Source organism: Gymnodraco acuticeps, unplaced genomic scaffold, assembly GCF_902827175.1.
Source record: "Gymnodraco acuticeps unplaced genomic scaffold, fGymAcu1.1, whole genome shotgun sequence".
Classification (NCBI taxonomy): domain Eukaryota; kingdom Metazoa; phylum Chordata; class Actinopteri; order Perciformes; family Bathydraconidae; genus Gymnodraco; species Gymnodraco acuticeps.
In genome coordinates, this window is record NW_022990358.1 from 279,271 (window position 1) to 304,539 (window position 25,269).

At 41.0% G+C, this 25,269-nt stretch overlaps 2 protein-coding genes across 5 annotated transcripts; one reads left to right on the top strand and one right to left on the bottom strand.

Moving 5' to 3' along the window:
• The first annotated feature begins 86 nt into the window (after positions 1-86).
• Positions 87-15,794, top strand: tor4aa (torsin family 4, member Aa). Of its 3 annotated transcripts, XR_004569766.1 has the most exons (4): positions 87-238; positions 5,988-6,434; positions 12,070-12,996; positions 14,702-15,794. XR_004569766.1 is itself a non-coding variant. In XM_034224118.1 (3 exons), the coding sequence occupies exons 2-3, from the start codon at positions 5,988-5,990 to the stop codon at positions 12,919-12,921; spliced, it is 1,299 nt and encodes a 432-aa protein (XP_034080009.1). In that variant the 5' UTR covers positions 87-238; the 3' UTR covers positions 12,922-13,135. The 3 variants fall into 3 exon arrangements, 2 of the variants coding, with proteins under 2 accessions (XP_034080009.1, XP_034080010.1); XM_034224118.1 differs by lacking the exon at positions 14,702-15,794 and having other exon boundaries at positions 12,070-13,135; XM_034224119.1 differs by lacking the exons at positions 87-238; positions 14,702-15,794 and adding an exon at positions 1,173-1,337 and having other exon boundaries at positions 12,070-13,136.
• A 129-nt stretch (positions 15,795-15,923) lies between these two features.
• On the bottom strand, positions 15,924-24,648 carry zgc:56235 (uncharacterized protein LOC393186 homolog). Of its 2 annotated transcripts, XM_034224121.1 has the most exons (10): positions 24,493-24,648; positions 22,598-22,668; positions 21,812-21,861; positions 21,173-21,175; positions 19,553-19,705; positions 19,413-19,465; positions 18,672-18,893; positions 17,980-18,130; positions 17,829-17,886; positions 15,924-17,066 (listed from the first exon to the last, which is right to left on the bottom strand). In XM_034224121.1, exons 2-10 carry the CDS (start codon positions 22,662-22,664, stop codon positions 16,975-16,977), a joined length of 849 nt encoding a protein of 282 aa, XP_034080012.1. In that variant the 5' UTR covers positions 22,665-22,668; positions 24,493-24,648; the 3' UTR covers positions 15,924-16,974. The 2 variants fall into 2 exon arrangements, with proteins under 2 accessions (XP_034080012.1, XP_034080013.1); XM_034224122.1 differs by lacking the exon at positions 21,173-21,175.
• Positions 24,649-25,269: the final 621 nt, after the last annotated feature.

Consider the following 25,269-nt stretch of genomic DNA (forward strand, 5'->3'; position numbering starts at 1 on the left):
TGTTTGAAAAGGCACATACAGTAGTGAAGGTTTATAGCTGTTTAACGAACCAATGGGGGTGTAACATGTCGGAGCATAAAGTGGAGAGAATGAGAAGAAAAAGGAGGAGCTGGCAGTGTGTGAAGGTACGACAGACAGATAGGAGGGCTCTTCCTGAGTGTGGCTGTTTGCTCTCTGCTTCTCCACTCCCAAGCTATGGACTAAACCTACGCTGATCTCTCTGGAGGAACATTTGAAGGTAAGACAATTCTTGTTTCTTGCATGTTTTCACTTCAACTCCTTATTTTCAGTGTCTCATTTCCCTTCTTTGTGCTTTGCATGATAAGTATGTGTGTGCAGCTGAGTGTAATTCAGAACCTGTCTCTGTTCAGTGTGACTCCACACAAAAACTCACTTTTAAACATGTGTGTGTGTGTGTTTCATCTTTAAGTACCTGCACCCTTTAGCAGCCATAACTCACACAGGGCTGGGGGAAGTATAAGCTCACAAGAAACATTTATTTTTTTACCCAGCAAACCTCCTCTAAAATGTTTGGTATGCAGCCGGTCCTCTCAGGTCCATGCATGTGAAAGGACAGCAGATACTGAACCTGATACTGTCTCTCTCTCCCCTGTGAGTTTGCTGAATTATTTTGTTCTGAAGTAAAGGGGCTTGGACACAGGAGTTTGATACGTTTACCAGAAATGATGCTGCTCTGTGCCAACAATAATATCCGACACATTCACTCGTTTTCTTTGGGATTGGAGCTGTTTTTCCCTATTTTCTACGGCAGGAATATAAATACATTTTCCAGTTTGACTGCTACAACGGTTGCATATGGCACATTGTGTCCCTCAGGGTGTGTAACTGGTAGTTCCCTTTTCTCTGTAACTTACACTACATGCTAAACCAAGAGTAGTGTGAAACCAGCACGATCTCACATTTGTCTATCATTTATTTATTTGCCAACAGATTGTGAAATAAATAGGGAGTGAAAGTATGTGAATTATTTGGTGATTCAGAATGCGGCCACAGCAACTTTATGTCAAAGCAGATGTAATAAAAGATTTTAAGATTGCAAAACTTCAACTGAGTGTAGAAAACAATCCTCAATTGGGTGCAGTTGCACAAGGAGTTATTTTGCAGTGCAGGCCAGCAGCCTTCCTGAATGGATTGCACTTCCTTCTTTTTGCAGGAACATCTCCAAAGTATTATTACTTGTTTTGAATATCATGTTTGAAAGAGAACAGCAGCTCTGTAGCTCTGTAGGCTACCTGTTTGATATTAACACGTTACATCTCTACGCGAAAGATGCATACGTCTGATAAAGAAGAAACATGTGACAGAACCGATGACTGGTAAGTGAGTTCTGATCTACAAGGATATATTATCAGAAACTCTGCTTAGGTATTTGGCTATGACTGCAGTCATTTCAAAACCAAACATTTTCAACTCAAGCTGCATCATCCATTACATTGTGGTTAATTAATGTGTATAAAAAATCAGGAATTAAGCTATTATTTGCCTTCAATTTCGATTAGTCACTGTTATTTTACTCTTCTACAAAGTTTGTTTTCCCCGTCAGAAAAGAGGAAGTAACTGAGAAATGAAGCAAACTGTTGCAGCGTCCATGCTCTGTATCTGATGCAGCTGTAACTGATAGCATGACTAAGCACTAACATCTGTCTGTGATAGAGCTGAGATAGATAACAGAAAAAGGAAGGCAGATTGTTTGCAGTGGTAGAAGATTTCAGATCCTTTACTTTACTATTGACAGAAAAGCAACATTATATTCATAACTACGTTCTCATTACTGTAAAATCACCTTAAACTAGGTAGTGTGCATTTGTGTATGCTAACAATTTGCTTTTCTTATATGCATAGGCAGCAGTTCCTATTTAGTAAGTCCACTACGTTGCACCACCTTGTTTCTACAGTAGCCCAAAATGTACAAATACCCCCAAGAAGAGGCCTTTTGAATGATAATTATACCTGACTGCCACTGTATATTCACCACAGGGGTGAGTGAAGGTGTATTTAAAGGTGGGGTAGGTAAGTTTGAGAAACCGGCTCGAGATACACTTTTTGTTATATTGCATGGAATGCTCTTAACATCCCGATAGCAATGAATATCTTAATTGCTTTGACCAAAAATCCATTAAAAAATGTCATCTGTGGAAGCCGTAGTATTGTAAAAAGCACGACCAATCATTTTAGCCGGCCCGGCTAAAATAACTGGATGGCCTACCTGCCTGTCAGCCTTCCATCTGTGCCCTCATTGGTCATGTGCGCGTTCGTGTGTGTTGGAGGAGGGGCTCTATAAGGAAGTGGCAGATTTGTTCCGGCTGTCGGTTAAATGGATTCCTTGCGTCCCTCACTTGCGTCGTTTCCCCTGCCTCTAGTCCCTCCCACCAGGGAAGCATGGAGGGACGCAAGGAAACCACGAGAAGCAGGGAAATTAGTTTTAAGAGCAATGGGACGTCCTTTCCTCCGGAGCGTCACGTGAAGCGACGTCCGTTTGTGATGACGCCGCACAGCTGTTCGTCTGACAGCAGCCAGCTCTGTCCCCGTTATTTCCACACACACCCCCCGCCACACATTTACTGACACAAACATTTGTATCATCTGTTGTAGACCCCAATAAATAAAATAAAATAAGAACTCATTCTCAAAAAAGATAAACGCCATTCTTAAACTGTATAAACGAACAATTCTTTCACACACACATACGGGTTTTGGGCCGAGGGCGACACCGTACTTCCGGTATCCACCATTTCACACGAGGTGCAAGCAGAATATCATAGTCTATTGCCTTAATCAATATCTAGTCAACTCTAAAATACCACATATATGCATTGGCATGATAATATTATTGTGACAAGTGGGGTATTCACCTGGTGTTTCCAGAAGATAGACGTAGATGCTGCCAAAATCGACCGAAGGCCACTTTCGAGAGTCGTTTTTCCATACATCTGCAGGCAGTCTGTAAGGGCAATCGGACAACCCACACAGCTCTAGTTTACGCTGGTAACGACCTAGAGCACACCCCTCAAGTCCAGAGATGTAATCCGAAGACATGCAGCGATTTCTTCGGTCGTTAATTCAGAAAAAAAACCTAGTAATTACCTAGCTGTTTATATTAGCACCTCCAGGAAAATGGCGTTTTTCTATAGAGTTATATGGCGCGCGTTGCATTGTGGGTAGCTCGTGACGTCACTGTGTGTGAAAGAATAGGCAAGGCAAGGCAAGTTTATTTATATAGCACCTTTCAACACAAGGCAATTCAAGGTGCTTTACAAAAATGAAAGACATTCAGACAAAGGCATTTAAAAACAGTAAAAGATAATAAAAGAAACATTAAAAGAAAAAATACATGAATAAAAAGTTACAGTGCAGTTTAAGATATGAATAGTTCACACAGAAGTTCCACTTTACTGATGAACACAACGGCTCAGTTTCAATTAAAAGCAGCGACAAAAAGAAAAGTCTTCAGCCTGGATTTAAAAGTAGTCAGAGTTGTAGCAGACCTGCAGGTTTCTGGGAGTTTGTTCCAGATATTTGGAGCATAATAACTGAACGCTGCTTTACCATGTTCTGACTCTGGGGACAGAAAGCTGACCAGTCCCTGAAGACCTGAGAGATCTGGATGGTTCATAATTTAGCAGGAGGTCAGAAATGTATTTTGGGCCTAAACCATTCAGTGCTTTATAAACCAGCAGCAGTATTTTTGAAATCTATTCTTTGACACACAGGAAGCCAGTGTAAAGACTTCAGAACAGGAGTGATGTGATCCACTTTCTTAGTGTTAGTGAGGACTCGAGCAGCGGCGTTCTGAATCAGCTGCAGCTTCCTAATAGATTTTTTAGTGAGACCTGTGAAGACACCATTACAGTAGTCCAGTCTACTGAAGATAAAAGCATGGACAAGTTTTTCCAAATCCTGCTGTGACATTAGTCTTTTAATCCTAGATATGTTCTTTAGGTGATAGTAGGCTGATTTAGTAACTGTTTTAATGTGACTGTTGAAACTCAGGTCAGAGTCCATGACTACACCTAGATTTCTGGCTTTATCTGTTGTTTTGAACATTGCAGGCTGAAGCTCAGTGCTAACTTTTATACGTTCTGCTTTGGCTCCAAAAACCATTACCTCAGTTTTGTCTTTGTTTAATTGGAGAAAGTTCTGACACATCCAGTCATTGATTTGTTCAATGCATTTACTCAGTGTTTTAACTGGAGAATAGTCTCCTGGTGAAATGGTTATGTAAATGTGTGTGTCATCCGCATAGCTATGGTAACTTATTTGGTTGTTTTTCATTATCTGAGCTAGTGGTAGCATGTAGATGTTAAAGAGAAGAGGCCCCAAGATGGAGCCTTGAGGAACCCCACATGTCATATTTGTCAACTCAGATTTGTATTTACCTATAGAAACAAAGTTGTTTCTGTCCTTTAAGTAGGATTCAAACCAATTTAGAACTGTTTCCGAAAGTCCCACCCAGTTTTCCAGTCGGTCTAGTAATATGCTGTGGTCAACAGTGTAAAACGCAGCACTGAGATCTAATAGTACTAACACTGAAGTTCTGCCACTGTCTGTGTTTAAGTGGATGTCATTGAAGACCTTTACAAGAGCAGTCTCAGTGCTGTGGTTTGGACGAAATCCTGACTGGAACACATCCAAACAGTTATTTAAATGCAAGAAATTACTCAACTGTTGAAAGACTACTTTTTCAATGATTTTACCTAGAAATGGGAGGTTTGATATGGGCCTGTAATTGTTCATTACTGAAGCGTCTAGATTATCAATCAATCAATAGCTTGATTAATATTGATTCGAGTGCACAATAGAAATAAAATAATTGAGAGAAGAAAAATAGATATGTTATCTATCAAAACCCAGTTAGATTAACATTCATTGGATTGCACACTTTGTTTGTTTGTGTGGATATGAAGCACATTAACATTTTAATAGCACTTAATGACTGACTGAATGGAAATGACAATAAATGAAAATGTAAAACGAAAAAAGCGATCATGAAAATGTTTCCAATAAATGAATAAAATGATTTTTGACCACTTTGTTGTTCAGATATATCACATATTTATAACTAAATGATACATGAATTGAAACAAAACACAGTATAGACTGAGAAGTGACTCGTGAGTTTCATGTATTTTCTTCACTCCGCTGGGAAACGGCTCTCATGTCAAGAAGCATCAGATCAGTGCATGCGCTGCATCGTACAATCAGTGAGCGATACACATTCATCGGAGGATGGTCTGGTGGTTCCTCGGTTATCGCTCCTCGGTCCTCGGTCCTCTGGCAGAAATAAGAGCCATGGGACGGTACTCAAGATGGCGCAGACAAATCAACTTCCAGTAAGACCGAGGAGCGAGGAAATGAAAATAGTCGACCTGAGACGGGGCCTGTGTATTTTCAAATTCTAGCGATCTCGAGCTGGTTTCTCCAAAATTACCTACCCAACCTTTAAGTGGTTGCAATCTGTAAACTTACCACTAGATGCCGTTAAATCCCACACACTGGACCTTAAATTAAAGGTCCCCTATTTTGCAAAATGCCCTTTTTGATGTCTTTTATACATAAATATGTAAATAGGTGACTCACAAAGTATCAGAAAATACAACCCTCTCTCTTTTCGCCGAAAATTAGGATGAGCGCCAATGGTCAAAAATGTTTTTCCCCTCCCAGAGCTTCCAGCGTAGCGCCCCCAGATCTGGCCGCCTATGCCAAAAATCGGCGCCACTATTTGAATATAGGGGAAACACTGTGCTTACTTGTTTCAGTTAAAGGAAAAGATTGAAAGCACTTCACAAATAAAGCACCTTACCCAAAAATATCCAACTACTTTTCTATCATATTAATATTAGAAAAGTATTCCAGCAACAACAAGAAAATTAAATAGTAATTGTACATAATTTAACCAAAACAATGCGCTTAAAGACACTCAAATGCCTAGTTATTTACAGCTGCTTTATGTCGTCTTTTCTCTGCAGATGAGCGACCAAGAGAGCAGCACATCCACCTCTCAGACGGAGGGAGAGGTGGAGGGAGAGCTGGATGAAGAGGTGGACACAGAGATGGAGGGTGAAGGAGAAAACGATTCAAAACACAGGGACAGTCCGCCTCTCCAAATATCCAGCTTCTCCTCCACTCTGCGTGCCGTCATTCGGATCAAACAGAAGTACCATGCCCTGAAGAAGAGGCGTCAGGAGGTGGAGGGGGGCGGGGCCCTCACAGGGGCCACAGGGAGGACCAGCCCCAAAATCTTCACCTTCGACGGAACAACCCCTATCGCCTTGTCCGTCCCTCAGAAGAAGAAGAGGAAAAGGAGGAGACGGGTGATGTATCCCAACAGAGGGAAGCGCCGGGCCCCCCCCAAACCGGCACGCAGCCGAGCCAAATACTGCCTCTACCTGCTCTTCGCCATCGTCTTCGTCCAGGTAAAGGAGCTTAGTACAGACCTCATTTAAATAGCAAAAATAGGGGGCTTGTATAATAATCAACAATGTAATTATTACTTTACATTCCTAATTGGCACAGGGTTAGGGGCCAACAAAAAGTCACTCAGAGACACAAACAGACCAGAGAGACACTCATAATGACCACAAAAGACTACAAAGGGACACAAAATAACTATGAAGACACACAACATAACTACAAAGGGGTGCAAAAGATTACAAACACATGAAAAATACCACAACAATTTGCATAATGACTAGAAGGACACACAAAACAATAGCAAACATGTAAAAAACGACCAAAATAACATATTAAACTACAAAGACACGTAGAACAACTAAAAAAGAGACAAAGAAATGCAAAACTGGGTGTAAAAATAGACTGAGCTGTTTACATGCTCCGTCGTGTCAGCGTTCATTCTCACTACAATATCAGGTCAAACGTGACTCATGCATCGTTACCTATCTTGCGGTCCCTCTGAAGTGATTTCACACAGCGCATTCATTCCTTTGTGAGTCATCCTGCCGTGACGGTTTCCGACTGTTTTTTCATCCTGTGTATCTACCATTACTAATAGTTTATTTTGCAGTATCCAACACAAACATTTAGAATTTGTGTGTTTCCTGTTGCTCATGTCAGCTGAGCGGAAACAAACTTAGCTGTAGCTTTTAGAAACGACCGGAACAGATGACAAGGGCTGATTTGTAAAAAGGTAAACAAGTGGACTGGCTTATCATTAGATGAGCATCCTAAATGACCTCTCTACTGCCTGAATTTACATTTTCAGTTTAAAAAGTTGCAGTTTGAATGTCATCCAAGTATTGCATCTTTTGGTCTTAATATGTAATGGTTAAAAGTCCATTGTGTGATATTAAAGGTCACCAGTGGCGGCTGGCGGAAAATATTTTAGGTGGGGCTGTGGAAATGGTGACCAAACAATACTAGGGGCGTCCGGGGGGTTGCTCCCCCTATAAAACAAATTGAGAAAAGACCCCTTAAATTATGACTTCTGGTGATGTTAGAGGGGGGGGGGGGGGGGGGGGGGGGACAAATTGAGGCTTAAAAATATGAGAAGACTGATCAATACCTCCATAATCTTCAGTGTGGTTAGCTATGAATCTTCCAAAACATCCAAACACCTTGTCCTGGACATAATTCTACAGTATAAACTATGCAACAGTACAGTAGGCCCACACAAACGGCAGAACACCGGGGCTTTGGCAACACTCAAAATTACTTGAATGATTGATAAAATGATTTAATTCCCATTTAACCTGTTAAGGGGCTTTTTCTCACAAAACTGTGTCTCAGGGCTTCTTAAAATGTAATAAACTATTCATGTGTTCTACTCATTTAACAGGAAGAAACTCAGCTAACTGATTATATGAACCATCTTTACCGAAACAAAAAGTCTCACAAGAAGCGTCTAAATGAGCCCTGAGCGAAAAAATGCTAACGCACGTATAAATCAATCGATATACTTATCGGATATGCACAAACAAGTTTAGCTAACAAGCTGAGATTCCACAGATTCTAGAAATATAAGTATCATCACTGAGCGATCAGAACTCGCGACAGGGGAAGCAAATACAGAAATCACACGACGTTACTTTAGGTAGCAAAACACGGAGATATGCTCACCTTTTGCTGTTATTCTGATCAAAAACGAGAGAAACGCGGCTGAAGGTTAATCCATAGGTTAATCCAATGTGTCTGTCACTTTGAAACAATTATTGATAATCCATAATTCCATTTTTATGTCAAAAACTGAGTTTTCACATTAGCTGCTAATGATAGCTTCCAGAGTGTATGACAGCTTCCTGTTTTGTCTCCTTGGATACGAGTCCAAACAACTCACAGACTGCACCGGGCGCTGACGTAGGCGCCCTGTGACCATCAGATTTGACAACGCTGAAATTATGTTTCGGCGGCATAGTTTAAAGATAGAAACAGTTGGCTTCTGCTGCACTTTCTGCACTCTCGTCTGGGCGCTGTGCATAGCGCCCAACAAAAAATATAATTTATATATATATATATATATATATTTTTTTTAATGTGGGAAGAGGGGGGGCGGAGCCTCTAGCGCCCCTATGGGCCGGCCGCCACTGAAGGTCACCTATTATGCACAATGCTCTTTTTTATGTATTGTATACATAAATATGTGTCCCCGGTGTGTAAGGAGACTCACCAAGTGTCAGAAAATGCAACCCTCTCTCTTTTCCTCCTTACCCAAATCTATAAAAACGGGGGTACAACGGAGCTGATCCAGATTTGCTGCGGACTTGACGTCATATCTGAAATGCGTGACGTTTTTTAGAAGTAATATGGTCCGTGTTTACATTAGCAAGCATCGCTAACACTCAGTGCTAACGCTGTACTGGAGAAAATCACGGCAGCGTTTAGCTGAGTTTCTGCCGGTAGACAGCCTTCTCTTCACAGAGCTCACCGCTTGCATGCGCAGCTCGGTTACATTTAAAGGGACAGACCCAGAATCAGCACTTTTGTAACAGGGCTGAAATAGAGGTGTATGAGGCATGCTACAATGTGTGATCTGTTTGGTATTTTGAGCAAAAGGATTCAGAGACATGTTTTGTATAGATATGGCACTATAATCAGGGCTGCACATAACTGGTGCGCAGGTGCGCATGCGCACCTCCGCCAAAAAAAGAGCACCGTGTCATTTGAAAAAAGGCGCATTTGCGTACCAACATTGAGAGAGAGAGAGGGAGAGAGAGAAGAGAGGAGAGAGAAGAGAGAAAAGAGAAGAGAGAAAAGAGAAGAGAGAGAGAAATATATTTGCGAGTTGCATATTAACCTATGATATGAACTCAGGGCCGGCCCGTAGCTCTGGCGTAATAGATGTTCGCCTAGGGCGCCAGATCTGTGGAGGCGCTGCGCTGGCAGCTCTGGGAGGGAAAAAAACATTTTTGACCGTTGGGGCTCATCCTAATTTTCGGCCTTGATGTAACAATATTCACAATTAAGTAAATGTACACCCTTTTCACCCCGGTTACACGTTTCATTTGCCCTGTACGATGGGCGCTGTAAGTGATGAAAATGGGGGATGTTGGCTTATCTGGCGCCCGCAGCTCACAGCCAAAATGCGAGTGAGCGAGAGAGATAGGGAGGGTGCACCGGTACCGGCGCTGTTGTTATTAGAATCTGGTGCTAGCTGCTTTTACGGATATAAGAAGAACATGTTTCTACAATAATGTGGAGGGAGAGTCCTCTCCAGTCAGACTGAGAGGCTGATACTACAGCTCAGTGAGGTAAAGGACTCTGAGTGTTTAGATAGTTAACTTTAGTCTAAGTTCAAACGGTTTGGTCACAATTTATGTAAACACATATTTCCAAGGCTCTCCTTTATAATTATTGGGATAAACAGGTTTGAAATAATTCCAATGTATACTATAGGACAGTAACCAAAAATATCCTTTAAATCTGGAGATAAAAAAAATGCATAAATAAATAAATGTTAAAGGTGGGGTAGGTAAGTTTGAGAAACCGGCTCGAGATACACTTTTTGTTTTATTCCATGGAATGCTCTTAACATTCCGATAGCAATGAATATCTTAAGTGCTTTGACAAAAAATCCATTAAAAAATGTCATCTGTGGAAGCCGTAATACTGTAAAAAGCTGTAAAAAATTGGATTGGATTGCCGCCCTGTCTGTCAGCCTTCCATCTCGTGCACGCACAAATGTATCTCGTGCCCTCATTGGGCGTGCCGTAATTGGGCGTGCATTGCGCGTTCATGTGTGTTGGAGGAGGTGCTCTGTAAGGAAGTCTGAAGGAAGGGGCGGATTCTTTTCAGCTGTGTACTTTCAAATGTTAGTGCACTCGAGCCGGTTTCTGAAACTTACCTACCCCACCTTTAAGGTAAAATAAGATATGAATGAACAACATAAATAAAATAAGTTACATTAATTTGTTATTGGCTATGGTAGGTTATTGGTTATGTTCACATACTTATTTGACTACATCCACTTGTCTAATGGCGCATTTCCACTGCAGCGCGTAGCCCCGTTTAAGCGTCCTTAACCGTCCTCAAGCGGCCAGGCCAGTTTTTGGTGGCCTTTCCATATAGCCTAGTACCGGCTAGCGGGTACTTTTTCCCTCTTTTTCCGGCCCCATAAAATCGTGGTTCTATCAGACCAGGGCCAGGGCTGAACTAGTGACGTCAACACTCTCGACTGCTGATTGGCCAGAGAGAATCGTCACAAGATCGCGCGCGAGTTCATCCCTAGCGTCGCATATAGGCTATATTTAGAAGCAAGCTTGCAGCATTTTTATAAACAGCATTTTGTAAACGGATGAGCTACAAAAATGGCTACGTCTAATAAGAAAAGCACACCGTGGTCGACCGAGGAGGTGACGACGTTCCTACATCTCATTGGGGATGATCAAATCCAGCGGGAGCTCGACGGAACAACTCGAAATGTGAACAAAAACAAAGCCGATCGCCCCGCCTACACTGCGTTGCTACCCCAGGTCCTAAACTGTAATGGAAATGCGCCACGGCCTCGGACAGCCAGCGAGGCAGCCAGGGCGGCCTGAGCGAGGACGCTTAGGGACGCTTAAACGGGGCTACCCCGTTGCAGTGGAAATGCGCCATAAGATGACAACAGAGACTTTCGACCCAAAACCAGCTTGAATACAATGGAATGTAATTTCTAATTTATTTGTTCATGGAAGTCATTCCTGAAGATTATATCACCATAATGGAGGACTAAAGGAAATTCTGCCTCAGTTATATTTTACAAACACTTAAAAGAAGATGAACCTTTATTAACTCCCCTAGGGGGAAATTCAGTTTTTGCAGATAAAAGGGTAGTTGGATATGTTCTTGTAAACAATCTGAGTTGAGTGTATCACTATGAAGCAACTTTAAAGGGGTGTCCCAAAGTTAAGTTTTTAGAGTTAAGTTTACAAACTCATATTAGCTGCTTAAATATATGGCTATTTTCAAGAGAGATGTCTTAAAATATTAAGGTAAAATAAGATATGAATGAACAACATAAATAAAATAAGTTACATTAATTTGTTATTGGCTATGGTAGGTTATTGGTTATGTTCACATACTTATTTGATTACATCCACTTGTCTAAGATGACAACAGAGACTTTCGACCCAAAACCAGCTTGAATAAGATGGAATGTAATTTCCAAACCCAGCTGTTGACTTGTGGATGCAAGCAGCTAATCACAGACTCAACCAGAGAGAAAGAAGTAGGCCTACATCATCAGCTACCATGTCTGACAGAGAGGAAGACAGTGAGGAGAACAGTCAGGAGGGTAGTGATGACAGCTTGTAGGATTACTGGTCGTGCTAATGTTGTCTTGTGTTCACCTCTGCATGTGTGTTCTGTGTTCACCTCTGCATGTGTGTTCAGTGCCGTGTGTCCGGCAAATAAAGTCCAGACCCCCTCAAAAGTTACGGTTTATTTCATTTTAAGGATGAGCACCAAGCAACATCTCCAGGTGCTCCTTTGAGAACCAGGGCAAAAAAGTTATGTGCACCCCTGACTATAATATATTGTTCAGATATAGTAAAATATGGGACCTTTAAGGGGGACCTATTATCAGTAATGTAATATTAACATCTCGTTTTTATCCAGGTGTACAACGCTATAGAGAACCTCGACGACCACCTTCTCAGGTACGACCTGGAGGGGCTGGACAAGACGCTGAGGAGGGAGGTGTTCGGGCAACAGGGAGCGGTGGAGGGTCTGCTGTCCCACCTGAAGGAATACCTGTCCACCTACGTCCACAACAAGCCCCTGGTGGTGTCCCTGCACGGCCCCAGCGGAGTGGGAAAAAGCCACCTGGGACGCCTCCTGGCGGGACATTTCCGCTCAGTGGTGGGGGAGACACTGGTGCTTCAGTACTACGTCCTCCACCACTGCCCCCAGGAGGCAGACGCCCTGCAGTGCGCCCGAGACCTCTCCGCTCTAATCTCGGAGATTGTGGAACGAGCCGAGGAGGAGGAGAAGATCCCGCTCTTCATCTTCGACGAGGCCGAGCACATGCACGGAGAGATCCTGGATGCGCTGCTGCAACTCGTGTCGTCAAAACAATCCAATGAGTATCTGAACGCTATTTACCTGTTCCTGAGCAACCTGGGGCACTCACACATCACCAAACATATGCTGCACAACTCTTCCAGTACTTCTATGGCGAAGTCCGATCATTATAGTCACTTTGTAAAAGAGCTGACTCCGATTTTACGCAACACTCTGGAGAAGCTTCACGTGCTGTGGACAGAGGCGGACATCTTACCTTTGGGCCTTTTGGAGAAAGGTCAAGTGATGGAGTGCTTCCTGGATGAAATGACTCGAGAGGGCTTCTACCCGGATCATACCAACATAGAGCGCCTAGCGGGGGAGATTGAATACTACCCCGAGGTAGGGGGACATGAGTACTCCCAGACAGGATGCAAGCAAGTGGTGGCAAAGGTCAACCTGCTGTGAAATGCTCTGCAGGAAGTCTTGGATGTTTCACATTCTTGAAAGCATGAAGACAATTCGCATGATATGTGGGTGAGGCCTAACCCCCAAAACACACCAGGAGCGTCTGCGCCGCGTTACGTTGCGGCTGCGACCTCCTCCTGCGACAACACACACCAGACGCGTTTCAAAACATTGCGGAAGCGGAGCGTCGTGTGTGCAGCCTCGCAATTGTTGTTGATTTTGGAATATTTCCTGGACATTTGTACTTCTACAAGTAAGTAGGCTATACGTAGTTAAATGGTTTATGTTTGTGTGTTTAAATCGTGTTTATTGTTGTTATTTCCTATTTTGTTGTGTTGTAGACTACAGACACAGTTAATAATAATTGTAATATTCCAGTTATAAACGACATGAATCAAAGATGTGTTGCTGTATTTTAGTGGTAAAAAAATATGCATTCATCATCATCCATTATGAACACCTCGTCGTCCATGGTGCGTTTCGTAGTGGAGGTGTTGTGGGGTCTGCTAAATTAGTATATGTGGGGGATGGGCCTGGCCCGGATGCTCACCTTTCCACTTCCTGCGAGGGGGGGGCTGCCTGCCCGACTTTACCTTACGGCTGCGCCGCGGCAAAAATAGGATTCATCCTAATTTTAGAGAAGCGCTGCGCCGAGCCGCTTCTGGGACGCGTCTGAGCCGTAACACGGCGCGTGTGGTGTAATAGCACCCATTGACTAGAGTGGCTGCGATCCTTACGACCGCCGCGGCGCGGCCGTAACGCGACGCAGACGCTCCTGGTGTGACCCCCAAAACACACCAGGAGCGTCTGCGGCTCAGCGCCCTCGGCGCAGCGCTTCTCTAAAATTAGGATGAATCCTATTTTTGCCGCGGCGCAGCCGTAAGGTAAAGTCGGGCAGGCAGCCCCCCCCCCCCCTCGCAGGAAGTGGAAAGGTGAGCATCAATCAATCAATCAATCAATGTTTATTTATATAGCCCAATATCACAAATGTTACATTTGTCTCAGTGGACTTTACAGTTTGTACAAAATATCAGTATGACAATACGACACCCTCTGTCCTTAGACCCTCACATCGTACAAGGAAAAACTTCCGGAGAAAACCCACAGTTTAAAGGGAAAAATGGGAGAAACCTCAGGGAGAGCAACAGAGGAGGGATCCCTCTCCCAGGACGGACAGACGTGCAATAGATGCCGTGTGTAAATTGAAAAGATAATACATTTGCAACATAGGTAGTCTGGCCTGGCATCCGGGCCAGGCCCATCCCCCACATATACTAATTTAGCAGACCCCACAACACCTCCACTACGAAACGCACCATGGACGACGAGGTGTTCATAATGGAAGTGGAGAAACACACAATTTTATATGATGTAACCAATGCTTTTTACAAGGACAACATCAGAAAGGACAAGGCCTGGTTTTTAGTCGCTGCAGTTTGTGGAGTGGAAGGTAACAACTACATATTAATGTTTTAAAGTTAATTCATACTTGTAGGAATATTACAATTATTATTAACTGTGTCTGTAGTCTACAACACAACAAAATAGGAAATAACAACAATAAACAAGATTTAAACAGACACAAACATAAACCATTTAAATATAGCCTACTTACTTGTAGAAGTACAAATGTCCAGGAAATATTCCAAAATCAACAACAACTGCGAGGCTGCACACACGACGCTCCGCTTCCGCAACGTTTTGAAACGCGTCTGGTGTGTGTTGTCGCAGGAGGAGGTCGCAGCGTGGCGCAGCCGCAACGTAACGCGGCGCAGACGCTCCTGGTGTGTTTTGGGGGTAAGGGTTATGAAACTTGAATCCACAGCTTTCGAGAAAATAGCAGAGTGAGAAAATCGCAAAGGGTGTTGAAGATGGTCCCCTCTGTTGTGGGAAATGTGGCGTGAATCATGTGAAGAGGTTTGAAAACGCCCGGTCACATACAGTAAACAGTCCTCAGAGGGTCAGTTCACCGTGAGAAAAAGCTGGTTTTGACTGAATGAACGTCAGCTCTCACATGTAGTTCGGACATTAATATACCCCTTAGAATTAATCTTTATAACTTTTATGCTCCCTTACTTTTCTTCTAATGCCATCATCAGATACAAAGTTTACACATAATTCTGTGGCCAAATATTTTTGCAAATGTATTGACGTTTCCATCAGAGCAACTCCTACTTGGTGGTCTTACTTCCAATATTCAAAATGATCACCGCAAATGAAGTTTCACTCATTTCCAGTATAATAAAGTTAAGGCAGACATCTAAGAGAAGCATTTTCAAAAACCTGAAACAAACATTTCCCTAGAGGTAATTGAAAATGACTTATTTATTATGTGGGAACTGACCCTTTGCGTATGTCACAACTACATGTTAGGCAGCTCAGACCGACGTTGGACACAAGCAATATGCATTCATGTAATAGTGAAGTTCAGATATTTATAATGCAGTTACTAACACACATTGTCAATAAGAAGTTGCTTTTTTGTCAGAAATGTCTTACGTGATGCAGCATGACTTTTATTAATGCTAGTGCAAGTCTGTAGATAGTCTTATTTAGTCCACATTGTAGATTTACTTATAATGTGAATTTAAGTAACTCATTCTGGCTTAGACCTGCAGAAGAAGAATATCTCCTCTTTGTTTTAGAATACCTGACACATTTATTTATTCAAGATAGTTTTGCATGGGTATGCTACATGTTCACATCTAGAGATATTGACATAGGGTCAACTCAGACTTGCACTAGGATTATGTTTTATTGACCTAATGAAAGTGATCGAGTCAAGAGTATGTTAATATCCTGTATTCAGGTATCTTACAGTCGAAATGTAAACTTAATTGCGTTTAAAATTAAAAAGACACCATTTAAACAGCTGTGAGATTGTTCTTTACAAGCAAAACATGGCTCTTAAATCTTAAATAATGAAAGATTACGAGTTAAAAACAACAGCAAAATAATAGTCTACCCTTATTGATGAAGCAATAATTACAACAACTTTCAGATAGTGTTTTTTCATTATTAGAATTCCTTTAATTGACATTGGAAAAAAATGAGGTACTATGTCTAAGTCACAAAGAAAAGTAAGCCTTATGACAACACAAGATGGAAACAAAAAAACACACATTTTGGTTGCAGAAAAAAGGATAGAAGGAAAGTCATTTAGGACAACCTCTTGAATAATCCTATGCAGTGTTTTGACCGCGGTCCCGCTGAGGACAATCAGCTGTATTTTATGTACAGATCTGAGGAGTGTTTTCGAGGAGAGAGCACTGACAGCAATGGGTGCAGTCCTCGAGCAACATGAGGAAACAGCTGGAAGTGGAGTTAAGACGAGTAGTTACCAGCAGATGCAAAATATCCTCCCTCTTTGTGAACGGCTGAGACAGATAGATGAAAACAATATTGTAGAAATGCAAACTAACTACGTACGCTACTATAAGATTCCACTACATTGATTTCACCTACCAAAAGTCACAAAGGATTTGAAAGATAATTCATGAGCACCTTTCCTTGTTTTAGTTTTTAATATCCTTCATTACCTCTCAATAATATTTCAGTCATATGTTCATGAAATGTGTTTAACATTTATATGGATAATAGTCCACAGACAACACAGCCAAAGGTGCTTCAAATAAAAATAAACAGACACTCAGCACCCTTTTTTTGACCAAGCGAATAAGCTTTCAGCTCTGCATCCACGTTTTTCATTCTTACATGCTTTCAGGAGGGAAGGAAACAACTGAATACAGAAGCTAAACATTAACACCAACAGTTACTCCTCCCAGAGACCTAAAGGGAAATAAATAGTGTCACTTCAATGACCGTAAAACTGTACGCCGTCAGTTTCAGGAACAACAACCTCACAGCTCCTCTCAGGGTGTTTAAGCATGATGCTGAGGCTCCACTATTACTGTCAGATACGGGGGGGGGGGGAGGAAGCGTGAGGGAGAGCCCAGAGAGAAGCTACATGACAGTGGTGGACTGTGAAGGGGGGGGGGGGGGGTGTGTGTAGTGTTGAGGTTCGGGGATTTGTTTCCTTCTCTGTTCTCCCCTCTATGCCTCCAGCTCGAAGCCCATCCCCACTTTGTGTCCGCCGGCGTTGAAGTTCTTCCCGTCGATCAGTGCGGAGAGGGTGACCTTCACACCTGCACACACACAAACGTAAGACTTTAAGATGGTTTTACGAACAATTACGATGCAGTATAATATCTGTTTGCCTACTGGGTTTTACTGTCAAAGTACTCAGATCTTTAACTTTAGTAAAAGTAGCAATACCACACTTTTAAAAGTAAAAGTACAAAAGTATTAGCATCAACATATATTTGAAGTACTGATCTTGCAGAATAGTCCTTTTCATGATAGTTTACTATATTTTATTATTGGATTATTTATATGAATTTATACGTACAGCACTTTTATGCATCAGATAGTGAATGTATTGATTACTTTCATCCTGCTGGGTATCTTAAGAATATATATCAATTACATTTTAACATTAATAAAGCCTTTTAATATCAATGAATAATATCATAATGTATCTGTTGAGAATAATTGTATTGTTTATCAGTATATGGAAAGTCATTTAAGTTAATGAACTATTAATTAGTACCCTCTGAAATGTAGTGGAACATTGTACTTGAATCATTTATTTAAATGTATTTCCATCAAATACAAAGTATGTGTAAAATGAGCTATTCAAAGACATCACCATGGAAAACTAGGATGACATTTGACACTACTTTCTGACCCTTTTTTATAGAGCAAAGAGAATAACTTGTAAAATAGTTTGGAAAGTAATCAAATATATCATGAAATATAGAGACAGCCCTACAAAGCTACAGGGTCAACCCTTCTCTTATCTCAGGAGATGATCTCAGATATTTTAGGTAAATATTGAAGTGTGTTACCTGGCCGAAGGCTCTGGGTGTAGCCCACTCCGATCAGACTGGCATTGTTGACTTTGGCCTGCGGGGTGAAACATGATGAGTCATGAAACAGAACAGCACATTTGTTTGGGATCATTTATCTTTCACAACAGAGCTGTGACCCAGCACTCACAGACAGAGAGGCGTCTTTGTCCAGCTTGTATTTGGCGGCGATGCCGAAGCGAGTGTTGTTGCTGCCGGCGGTCCAGGCCAGAGTGACCGCTGTCTCCAGGTCGTCGTTCACCTTCTGGAAGATGGAGCCGCCGAACTCCGTCCCGTCGTTACTGAGAGACGAGATCCAGAGACGGATAGTGACATTTGTTCAGAGTGTAATCCTGCAGACCTCTAACTCATCTGGAATGTTAGAGTTTGTAATCTTGGCCATCATATGTCATACAGTGGTGCAGAATTTTAAATGAGCACTGATATTGCACTCATCTACTAGAAGGAGCTGGAACATATTTCTACAAACTATTATTCGTTTTTTAAAGAAGTTCTTGATTTCCTTTTTGTGAAGGATCATTTACTTTATTTTCATAGTGATTAAATCCGCTCGTCTTTGGTTGCCTTGACCTTTTTACAATTGTTAGACATCGATTTGTTTTAACCATAAAAAAGGGAGAAAAAATACTAACTATTACTACTTAAAATATATTGTTCACAATTGAGGCAGCATCCAAAATACTTCATCCTACATTTCCTACAACGTAACTTATTATAAGTCTTTCAAAAATGTTTGTCATGAATGCTTTCTGCAAAGGTGTGTCTCCTAAGCTAAAGAACAGATGAGGATGAATTTGAGGTGTAGCCTCCTGGAGTACTCACACGTTGGTGTGCAGCTGGAAGTCTCCGGCCTTGTATCCCAGGGCGAAGTTGTTCTGGGCCAGTTTGGACTTGGCCGTGTCGAAGGCCATCTGGTAGCCGGCCAGCCAGCCCTCGTAGCCGAGCACCGCTGCGGCGTGGATGATGGGACCCTCGAAGTCCACGTCACAGCCCATGTTCACAAACTCACGCTTGTAGGCCGTCTTCAGCTTTCCACTCTTCTTACTGAAACAGGCAATCATAGGGTTAAATGTTTATCTCTAATATCCATTGTATATGTAATACATGTTCTCCATAGACACTGTGGTTTATGATCCCACATACACCATCCTCTCCCCAAATACTGACTAGAGTACCAAATGGGGATTAATACGCCCCTGAAAGTAGTCCCCAACAATTACTATTATGGCCCTGTTTGTTTGATAAAAACTACAAGGAGTAGCTGTTTTTCTTAAATTACTGAGACAGTTTTAATATCAAAAACGATATATTTGCGAGTCGTTTTTTTAATTAGGTTCAAGTTAAACTAATCTTTCAATGTAGGTTTGAAAATGTGTGAAAACAACAGATAATTGTTGACAAAATAAAAGAAACCTTAGTGTATATAATTAGATCTTTTCTCACTGTGCTCTGACTTTACGGTACTACCAGGCCTTATCCAAAGTTTATACTCACTGTATTACATTATGTTTCAACTCAAACCCAAAGGAATGCTATAACTGATTCATCCAAATGTCCACTTACCCTGTGTTTGGTACAAAAGATGTATCCAAGGCGACCTTCAGTCCTTGAGTCAGCTGGAGGTAAAGTAACAAAATAACAGTGTTAGAAATGCAATTTAACGTTTAGCAAAACCAAATCTGAACCCTGATGTTGGCACACACCTGGTCCTCCACGGTGACCTCGGTGGCCAGCGTGTTGTCTGTGTTCCACTTCTGGTTGAAGGTGAGGCCCAGCTCCTTCATCTTGTATTTGGTCTCCAGGCTCCCTGCAGCCTTCCCTGTGTCCGTGTTACTGGAGCCAGATGTGTTGAACTCCTGAAAGGAGGACATTCAGTCTTTAGTATACACAAGTCAATCACACTCGGATAATCAGACAATGTCCAACGCATTAGCAACACATAGAAAGAGACCTTAAAGACAAGCGTGGGGAAAAAAGAGTAAAAGCTGTGTAGACTACAACTGAAACTAAATGTAATTATGATTAAACTGTACAGAAATAAATCATATCAGAGGCATTGTTAACATTAGACAATACACTTGACAGACAGCCTCAACATGAATCCATGCAGGACACCAGTAGCACATGTAATGGACAGAAAAACATGTTGCAGAGTGTATGGTTAGAAAACATAGACAAGGGTGTTAAAAAGTGACCATATTGGCTTATAATGTAGTATTTAACATTTTAAACCTTGTTTCATATGGCTGCTGTTGTCTTTCCTTTCATAATGTAGATGAAGTGTTTGGTTGTGCATGGGTCAGTGTTTCCACGGCTTATCTCATATACTGTGACCCATCAGCCTAATATTTATTGAGCTAATTTATGACTGTATGCTCAAGCAGCTCTTGTGGGTGCGGTGGTTCATGATTTATGAAAAGCTACTTATTGAATGTTATAGCGTTGTTGGCTGTTGACTCTTATCTCCTCTTGAACAGCCGTTACAGGCAGCATAACGACTCTTTCAGTTAGGAAATGTTCCTAAGTAAGTCCATTAGTATTTCTGATCTATTTTCCATCAACACTGATGCATTTGATTGTTGCTCAAAGGAGCAGAGTGGTTGTGCTCAGTGAGTGTGTCGTTGGAAACAGAGCGTTTAGGGCAGAAAGGTGGTAGCAATCGGAGGGTAGCAGTGATGTCGTGTGGTGGCATTAAGAGCCATTCAACCAGCTGAATCTTTTTGTAACAATCTGACAGAACTCTGGAGGGAAAAAGGAGGAGGTGTGTGTTTCATGGTAACGGATGTATCGATTAAAAGGAGCTGACCGGATTGCATTTCACTAGAGTTGTACCTTTTACAATTGAATGAGTTGTATAAATTGCCTGATTGATTAGTATAGTACATAATGTATGAGGAAAGCAGCTTCCATGGAGCATGGATTGTGAATTGAAACTTTTCAAACGATTATTTTTCTTCTTTTTCGCCAACACAACACAGCTATCATGTTAAACTGTTTTAAATTAGATACAGTAGCCCATAGACTGACATTCGTAAGTAGTGACATAATGTCAGTGGTTGACTAATGACATCCCTAGAACAAACAGTTAATTGATTAATTAAGATAATTGACTGACGATGGAAATCAAGCCCTTAAGAAATGAAAAGTTAGATGTTATTAAGAGCGAAGTGACAGGACATTAAAAGCAAATAATCGTTATAAAAACACATTGATATTCGTGCTGTGTGAATGATGCTCACAAAGACAAAAGAAGACAGACACTGAGGCATGATGGAGGTGAACGGTATATGAATAGCAGCTGTCAGCGCTGACTCCGATCTTACCATCTACATTATGGTCCGGCACAGAAGGCAGCAGCATGGAGACAGAGCAGCGGTTAGGGGAGGCAGGGGGAGACAGGTAGAGAGACAGACAGGCCACAGTACAAACATGTCTGTCCTGTTTCTTTAGAGAACAAGTTTAGCAAAGCAGGTCTGCATCAGCACCGCTCAGATACCTGGAGGCGTCCCGCTACAGGTCACAGCAGGGGGTGGAGTTCAGGTAGAAGGTGTGCTGAGGCTTTTATTTTGGAGGAGGGTTAGAGAGTGCAGAAGTAATGGAGAGCAGGAAGGTTGTAATAGGAGATCAGTGTATTAAGCTTCTGAGATGTCCAACTCTGTAAAGAGCTTGCTGACGTGCTCCACTAGTTGTTTACCTATCATGTGCTACCATTTCCTGTTTGTTGCATTGGTATCAGCTTCCAGAGCTTAAAAACACTTTGCCTGTCCGCCGGGCTCTGAGGACAACTATGGGGTTCTTTCTTAAATATCTGTTCACAAAGTATTATCACAACGACACTCAGATCAAAACTTTTTCTGGTTATTCCAACAGTAAATTAGGCTATAACAGAGATGGACTGGGCAGAAAGACACTAGAAAATGACAACTGGTAAAAAAAAAGCAATATAAGAAAAGTGTCCTCACCACTCCACTCTGTGATTTGGTCTTGAGGTCGAGCTTCACAACTCCAAAGCCTGGAAGATTGTAAAGGACAGAATTATGTGTTAGCAATGCAATGAACAAATAATTCCAATAAACAAGATTTAAAGAAATAGGTGGACATTTTGGAAAATATGTATATCCGGGAAAAACTACTCATATCTGTTTGTTCAATAATATAAACCTGGAGCACGGAGGCATTTACCTTAGCTTAGCATAAAGGCACATAAAACCTAGTGGCGTTTTAACATGTCAGTGCTAAAAAATGCCAGGAATGCATGATATGTTAATTATCGAGTTTAAGAGGGGTTGGAATTTGTTTTTAAATATTTGGACAAAGCCTGGTAAGCTCTTTCCCCCAGTGACCAGTCTTATTGCTAAGCTAAGCTAACAGTCTCCTGCATCTTCACATTTAGCAAAATAAAAAAAAATCATGTGAATATATATATTGATTTAAATATAATTAAATGTGTGCAATGTACCACTGTTTGGAATTTGATTTGATCGATTTGGTTTGAAACACACATCACTTACAATTAAGTTTATATAATAATGTGATAGAAAGTGTATTCCTTTTGGCCTTCTCCTAGTTCAAACATTACAGAACTACTTTAAATCGTCATAGCTATAATCATCAATATATTTATATTATCTGCGCAACAGAGAGGAGTCTAAGAGGTAGACTCACTAAACACCAGGTTTGAACAGTCTCTGTATTTTAGAAATTCCTCACGGATAATAATTGACCCTTTAGGCTAAAATAGTACTCACCATATCCCTTGCTGAATATATCCTTGGCAGATTTGCCCAGGTCTGTGTATGAAGGAGGGACAGCCATTGTGCTGGAGGAGAGAAAGTCAGTATGTCATTAGTGTCGCTGACTCATTTTAATATAATATATATATATTACAATGTATTTATTGTTATCAACTTATTTATTGTCATATGAACAACAATGAATCGTGTTGGCTCCCTCCAACAATGCTCAAACACATACAGATAAAAAGGAAAAATAACTTATATTTAACTTAATAAAAATATATAATACATAACATAATGCAAAAGTTGATATAGAGGGATAAAACACAAGTATATAAAATACAATATTTTCTGTGGTATACAGTCATTGCAAAGTGAATGAACTCTAATGTAAACAGGAAAGTAGTAAATGCATAAAGTAATAATAATAAATCAATTAAAATGTTTTTTAAAATGTTTTATTAATATGATACTGTAAAAAAAATGCATTACAAAAAAGAAAAGAGCAGTTTGAAGCAGGTTTTCTTCTCTTGGTTTAGTGCTAACGTAAAGGCCCTGATCCTCCGTCACATGTGAGTCTTCCATGATGGTGCAACACTAGTGAAGCTCATCCTGACTGAAGGCAGTTAGCAGTTAACAAAAACAAATAGGGTTTTTCATATACCAACACAATGCAGTAGCCATCACTTAATTAAGTCACCATGTCTACAGGTTTGCTCCAGAAAAAGGGAACAAAATGTTCTTTTAGAGCAGCTGGGAGGCTAACAACCGAGGAGCTCTGCATCTGGCTGAACCAAGGAGCTACTGGGGCACCTTACGAGCCCAGCACCATGACATATACATTTAACCTGGAATATGAGTTCAAATGAACATAAAATAACATGAAATAACTCATCTAGCAGGTATTATATGTGATATTCTGTTCTGTCATACTGCTGTACAATACAATATATTATGAATACCATACAACTCCTACTATAACTAGTATCCCATACTTTATTATAGTTAACCATTTTGTTATATGTTATAACTATTTGAACACTGATTTGTGCATCATTTATCACACTACTGTCACTTTTGTCTCTCTTGTTTGCATCGTATACCTATTTTAATGTTTTACACATCTTATTATAAACTATTTTATTAAAGATGTATTTGGTTTGATCCTGTTGAAGCATCCGACCAAAAGGCTCTCTCTACACATCTCAAGGTTGTAAAAAGGGCCCTCATCCTGGGGATGCTGCTTTTGGAGATGTTTCTACTGCATGCACATCTGTTTTAAATAAATCCCAATGTGAACAATGCTTTATTTGCTGCATGTAAAGCCCCTTGGTGCTGCATCTCTGATTCGGGACAAAGGACAGCAGATGGGCCTGAGAAAGAGGTGTGGGGGTGTTTTACAGCTAGCTAGCTAGCTAGCTAGCTAGCTAGCTAGCTAACTACTATGTTAGCTGCAGTAACAAGCTAGCTTACTGTACTTGCAATTATAGGATACGAAAGATATGCATCACTTCATTGTTATAGCTAGTTAGTTAATAGGCTATATTATAGTCTGCATGCACCGCATAACACACACACACACACACACACACACACGCACGCACACACACACCTACCTTCAGGTCTAGTAGCTAGCCATAAACCTAGCAAATAAAGTTGAAAAATGCAAACCTGAATCTCTGCACCATAATACTGTTTAACCTAACATCAAGCATTAAACTGTGCACTGCAAGACTCAACATCATTACATAACTGAGCCACCGCTAGCTAAATCGCCTAACATGCTATACTAACCTTGGAGAGAACCGTTATCACAGCAGCCATTAGTACCGTTAATTATTACACAGGTATTATACAGCTGAACCCAATGTTTAATATTAATTTGTACTCTTTTTTTGTCTCCTTACCGTTGGTTGTGTGTTTGGAAGGGGGGTTTGCAGAGTTCCCTGGTGTGATGCTGCTGAGTGGATTGACAGCTAGCTTAGTTTAGCAATGTCTAAAACTGGGGACAGGGCATAATGAAGGAGACATATAGCGCATGCGCAGTACCAGAGAGAGAGAGAGAGCGAGAGAGAGAGAGAGAGAGAGAGAGAGAAGAGCGATCAAAGAGTCAATGTCGAAGCAAGAGTTAATCCCACAGCGCACTGCATCATCCGAGCAGGTTCACCTGATTGTACAAAATAAATATTGAATGTGTTTGTGTATTGAAATTAGAAAATGTATTTAATTAGTAGATGTATTCAATTACTATACTTAACTTCAATTTTGAGGGACTTGTACTTTAATTGAGTATTTCACATGTGTGCTACTTTGTACTTCTACCCCCACTACGATTCATGAGGTTAATGGTGTACATTTTCGATACAATAAATAATACCTTTAGTTACTTTGCAGATTTGGATTAATAATGTTAAATATAGACAATACTTAAATAAGACCAACACCTTATACCTGTATTCAATTTCACAAGCTCTCCTGCAGTATACACAGTCATTACAACTAGCTGCACCTTTACCAGCTTTGATAACACATTAATGCATCAATAATTATAATCAAAACATATAATATATCATTCTGAAATGGGCCTATTTGCATAATGAGTAATGAGGACAATGTTGATGCTAAAATTGTTCTACTTTTACTTGAGTAACATTTTGAATGCAGGACTTGTAACAGAGTATTCC